The sequence below is a fragment of the Magnolia sinica genome, chromosome 1, assembly GCF_029962835.1.
Source record: "Magnolia sinica isolate HGM2019 chromosome 1, MsV1, whole genome shotgun sequence".
NCBI lineage: Eukaryota > Viridiplantae > Streptophyta > Magnoliopsida > Magnoliales > Magnoliaceae > Magnolia > Magnolia sinica.
This window is the reverse complement of record NC_080573.1, coordinates 26,461,308-26,467,347: the sequence shown is the minus strand read 5'-3', so window position 1 is coordinate 26,467,347 and position 6,040 is coordinate 26,461,308. Positions and strand designations below refer to the sequence as shown.

Genomic DNA, 6,040 nt, shown 5'->3' with positions numbered 1-6,040 from the left:
AGTCCTAAAGGCCGTTTTCGGGATGTCCTCATCCCTGATCCTCAACTGGTGATATCCTGAACGCAAGTCTATCTTGGAAAAGTACTTGGCGTCCTTCAATTGATCAAATAGATCGTCGATACGCGGTAGCGGATATTTGTTCTTGATCGTTACATCGTTCAGTCTTCTGTAATCTATATAGAGACGCATCGACCCATCCTTCTTCTTGACAAAGAGGACCGGTGCTCCCCAAGGAGAAACACTAGGACGGATAAAGCCCTGAGCTAGTAACTCATCAATCTGACTTCTCAACTCCTCCATCCCGCAAGGAGGCATGCGAAACGGAGGGAGTGATATAGGAGCAGTCCCTGGCTTGAGGTCAATGTAGAAATCTATCGCCCTTTTTGGTGGTAGTCCTGGTATTTCTTGAAATACTTCGTGAAAATCTCGGACTACCGGTATTCGCCTGATGGTATCTCTTACTGATTCTGCTTCCTCTAGAGCTTGCAGGCTCTCGAATTCTCGGCATCTGCCCCTACCCTTCAGGATGAACGAGGCTTGCCCTGGGATGGATATAGTCACTGATTTGTTGTGACAATCCATGACCGCGTGTACCAACGAGAGCCAGTCTATCCCAAGAATGACATCGAAATGTCTAACAGACATGACAATTAGATCTATAGCGACCTCGCGATTTGCGAGCGTGATGGGACATGCTCTACACACTTTATCAGTTTCCACAAACTTGCCCATAGGGGATGCTACAACTAAGGGAACATGCATCCTAGTAGTGTTCAGTGCTAGTCTAGATGTAATAGCAGAATCAATAAAGGATAGAGTTGCTCCGGAATCGAAAAGAGTGAGTACAAGGGTACCGTTAATGTGTGCTGTGCCCTGGATAGTCTGAAGAGGGTCCTGCTCGGCCTCGGTAGCAGCGACGGCGTATACTCGAGCTGGGGGAGTCCTCTGCTGAACCGGGGGGCCCTGCCTGGGCTGGTGAGGCCTTGGTGCTGCCCTTGCTGCTCCCTGGTTCTGTGGTGGTTAATTCCCCCGAGGCGGAATGCCTTGATCCCTCATTCTCCGAAAACAATTCGAGGTGCTGTGATTGTTCTTCCCACAGTAACCGCAGCCTCCTCCAGGGGGCAAGGGCGGTGCTCGTGTGGGCAGTGGCCTGGGTCTCCCTGCAGGGAGAGGCGAGGCAGGAGGGGGCTGTCTCAGTCGAAACGGGGCATCTCGAGTAGGTGGGCGGAAGTGGACGTTGCGTTCAAAGTCTTTTTCCACCCGCATTGCTTTATCCACCAATTCCGGGAAGTCCCTGAAATCCCAGGTACATAGACGGGATTGTATCCCGGGCTTCAGTCCTTCCTTAAACTTCTCCAGTTTGTACTCCTCATCCTCTAGGGCCTTCGGTATGTATCGCGATAGTTCATCAAATTTCGCCTCGTATTGTGCGACTGTCATATTTCCCTGTTCCAATTTCAGGAACTGTGCAATCTTGGCGCTTCGGCATTAACGTGGGAAATACTTTTCCAGGAACTTCGTCCTAAAGCCTGCCCAAGTCCACGTATAACCAGCTGGCACCCCTCTCTGTACGCTGCCCCACCAGTTCTCAGCTTCTCCCTCGAGCAGGTACACGGCTAAAGTGACCTTCTGAGAGTCAGTACACTCTAAAGGCCCCATCATCTTGGCGATTTTCGTCAGCCAGTGTTCAGCTTGGACGGGATCAGGTGCTCCCCCAAAAGTCAGCGGACGGAGTCGCATGAATCGTTCGAACACATCAGAACTTCTGGTATCCCTGTCCCTAGATGCTGCCCGAAGGGCCTCCATTACCAGCGCGTGCGTATCCTGCTGCTGCCTGACAAATGTGTCTTGCTGCTGTTGCATAGTGGCAGCCATTTGTACAAAGGCTGCGAAAGCTGCCGTCTCTGTTGCTGTCTCCGCTTGTGCGTCTACCGAGGGTGTCCTCCGCTCAAAGTATGGTGAGGGCAGTTCTGATGGAATGAATTGGGGGGAAGGAGAATCCCCCACTACTTCTGACCCTATGTCATTGTTTGCCACCCCAGGGGGAAGACCTGGCGTGTAGACCGGGCTACGTTCTCTCTCGCGCTCTGTCGATGGTATAGGGTGGATGTCGATCGTGTGGGTCTGACGTGACCGTGTCACGGGCGGCATGACTTCCTGCGAATTTAGATATTCGGGTTTCAGGAATAGAAGTGAAAAGGTCGGTTCTTAACTAATATGAGGCATTACAAGGGAAGAATTTTGCAGTTGTATGACGGGGAAGTTCGTCCTTCAGTTAGTACCTTTGGTTTGGGTTTTCCAAGGGAGCTAAGGTTTTTGTTTCTAGGTTTTGTTATTTCCCAGGGGATCCTAGGTGCTTTGTATGCCAAGTCTTTTCAAACTAGTCAGGATCTCAAATATTCATCATTACTAATGCTAAGGAAACTAAGTGTTCTTGTTTCTAGGTTCATTCAACCTAGCTATTCTTCTAAGGGAAGAGTTTCTAAGTCTTGCCTAGGTTAATCTCTTGAGGTACATGTGTTGTCCCCACAGCCAGGCTGTCTCAAACTCCGCTTTGATACCAACTTGTAACACCCTGGTTTTCAGAACCCGAGTACACAACTCGGATTCCAAGAACCCAGGAGTTAATTGATGATCAACCAAATAATCAAGTGCGATATAGCGGAAATGAGAATCATGTCATAGATATGGCTTCAAAATAGGAACAATATTTGGGCCCACCCAGCTGGGGGCCACTTACAAAACCTCAAGTTTCCTTAAAACCCAAATGTACTGAAATAAAATAGATGGCTAAACTACTGATTCAGCCCGTAGTAGGCTGCCGCCTCCTGCTGCATCTCATCATATGGCTCCTCCTCGACGGCCTCCGCCTCCGGGCCTGCCTCGTCCTCAATACTTCCCGTACCTGCATCCTCTGTACGGTTGAATATTGATGAATGAGTAGCCAGCTCAGTGTGATCTCCCCTCAAGATTACACATTACCGCCCTAAACGAGGAATAGTATAAGAGTACACAGATAATCCAAACATAGTATATGCAATCTTGTTTAATGAATGCATGAATGTAATTATGGACCCGGGTAAATCATCCGGACGGTCGGTGCCCCAGGAGAGATATCCAGACAGGCAATGGGGTCGTCACCCTGGATGTGACTGGTCGTCAGTGCAACACTCAGCGTAATCGCATGGGCATGAGGATCCTAGTCATCATCATAAATCGATCGGCTGGTCATTAGCGCAACATGCAGCGTAATCGTATGGGCATAATGATCCAAGCCGTCATAGTATGCTGTGCATGCATGATTTGCCAGCCCATTATTAGTCCATTTTCAATCAACCATTTTAGAATGAGCTCACGGTCACTACGGGGAGCGCAAGGCCCAGCGTAGGCCGACGGCTCAGGCATAGTGTCCCATTACCACCATCCCCGGCCCATGAGACTACCGTCTTAGGGTGTGTGTAGTGCCTGCTAACATGTGGTCAATCAATTTAACATAAGGGGACCACCACCAATGCTGACTGGGTATGAAACGTTGAAATCACCAAATGTAATGTTTAAACCATGACGGCATGAATGATATAAGGACGAGTAAACAACGGTATTTAGAATGTTATAAAGTTCATCCCAAGTCAATTGGGTGGAAACCCACATGGATGGTATACCCCATGGTTAACACCCCAACCAAAACCTCCATGTCAGGGACCTACATAAATCACAACTAGTCTAATTACACCCCAAGCACGGACTCTCTTTTGATAAGAATTCCCATTGAGAGATTTTAGCAATATGTGTGTCATAGCAACATGCGTCACAATTTTGAAGGGAAATAAGGAACAACATCTGAAATCGCATAATGACTGGATTATTCACTTAGGCAGTTCAAATAAATAAATATTATAAACAATAGTAAGCATGAGGACTTTCATGTTAAGCTATTAACTCACAGTTCATCATTAACCTAGTTAACCATTTACACTACTAAAACTATTTATTTCTAGTTTAGATAGGGATGGAAAGCTTAAGGGGAGGAGATCATCACCAGACAAGTTGTAGAATGCTCCTAAAGGCAAGGTTCCTCGAGAAGACGGTGAATTTCTACCACTCACGCAACTTCCTGCACAATTTTAATTTGTATTTTAGACATAAGTTCCAATGTCTAATATATATATATAAGGATAGGTGGAGAGTTGGAAGGCCCCAAACCGAGGTTTTTTGGGCTGTAACCAAAGGCAGTCAAGCCTTCTAAACACGTGCCACCTATTTCAGTGTGAACTGGGCTCAATCAGTCCAAACTTGGCCAAGGTGGGCCTGCCGTGTATCAGCCCACAAGCGACTGAGGCTCATGGAGGCGTGTGGAGTGCCCTATTAGAAAGCAGCCCATGAGATCTGCTAACGTGGTATGTGGTATAGCCACATGGTTTTGAACATGGCGCAGCCCTTGCCAGTGCAACCCACCGACAGTTGGTGTGTGGCCAACAGCCTTGTGGTGCAGTCCATCCAATAGACGGCATGGATGAAACGCGCATAGATGAAACCCGCACAATGCATGGGACCCACAAAATAATTGTTGGGGATGCAGCAACCATGCTATCACTAGACGTGTTGGCCCACCGCCATATGGATGAGCTAGCGCACTATATTTATTATATATACGTCACATAGTGTATCTATGTATACATTATGTATATTATATTTGCATCAGACTATTTACATGCATGCATAATATACATTATGGATGTATCATCTAGTATATTTAGGTATACAACATGTATATTATGTTTGCATCATACGATATGTATGTACATATCATATACATTATACATGCATCACACGAGCACTTGGTGAACGGAGTGGATGTCCATCCAGGTGCACGACGTTCAGACCCTGGACGTTCTACATCCAGCGTGTACAAAGTGGGTTTCACAAGTACGTGTGTTCCACCTAAGGCCCAACGTATACATATATGTACATATGTATGTAATATATTATGAATATAGACTAATATACTATTAAGAGGGAGTCCAGCGTCTGGACATTATAGCGCACCCCTCCCCTGCATGTGTATCACGTGCAAGGTGGGTCCCACATCCTCATCCCGATGGGTGGACGGTTGGATATGGCCCAAGCCATGGTGGGGCCCACAACTCATGGTACTTTCACACACACACACACGCACATATATATATAGAAATATATATATATATATATATATTATTTTATTTTATTTTATTTAAAAAAAAAAGAAAAAAAAGAAACCACAGCTGCTGTTTAGCTGGTAACGTCCAGCACTGGACGGTCAGGATTTGAACGTCCCTTGATGGACGCTCCCCTATAGCCTCGTGTGGCTCACCTGGCATCAGCGTGAGGCCCGCCAAGAGATGCAAGGTGCGGCCCAGCAGAAACTTGGTGGAGCCCAACGTCAGACAGCCCACCTGAGTTTGGTGAGGCCCATCTGCATTTTTGGTGAGGCCCAGAGCCATCGCAGCCTGCAAACTTCAACGCAGAACAGTCCTACTGCCGCACGCTGCAGGGGCTGTTCTTGGCGTCGATTTTTCAGATTGAAAATGGTCCGATCCCCACCGTTTCTTCAGCCCCAAACTGGGACTATATATATATCATGGCTCGGCCCCAAACAGGGCTTGATGAAGGCCAGCATTGGACTGCTGCTTCCTGAAAGTTTGGCCAGTTTTCTAGCTCCAAGCAGAGCTCGACGAAAACTTGTTTTCCATCTTGTCTCTTGGTCCGATTTCAGCCATTGTTGGGCTGATCTTAGTCCAAGTTACAACCACCGTTGGGTTCCAGGTGACACCACCTACCTCTTACTAATGTTACAAAGTAGGAAGGTATGAGAAGCATAGGAAACAATCAAGAGGAAATGTCCTCTCTTGCAACAGTTGTAGCAGTTCACCTGGGTCAGTTTTCCCTGATTCCTCCCTCTTCTTTTCTCACTCACTCTCTCTTTGCTTGTGGTGCCACTACGGGTCCACACTGACCCGACTCGGCCCAACCTTATCGGGACTGAGTTGGAGCAGTGGAAACC

The 6,040-nt window shown here is 47.4% G+C and overlaps 1 protein-coding gene across 1 annotated transcript; it reads right to left on the bottom strand.

The window, feature by feature from the left end:
- Nucleotides 1-1,020: 1,020 nt before the first annotated feature.
- Nucleotides 1,021-1,440, bottom strand: LOC131245047 (uncharacterized). Its single transcript, XM_058244234.1, has one exon. It carries the CDS (start codon nt 1,438-1,440, stop codon nt 1,021-1,023), a length of 420 nt encoding a protein of 139 aa, XP_058100217.1.
- Nucleotides 1,441-6,040: the final 4,600 nt, after the last annotated feature.

What these genes read in the sequence shown, in the direction of transcription:
- LOC131245047 (XM_058244234.1), bottom strand. Translation starts at nt 1,440, where the DNA reads ATGACAGTCGCACAATACGAGGCGAAATTTGATGAACTATCGCGATAC.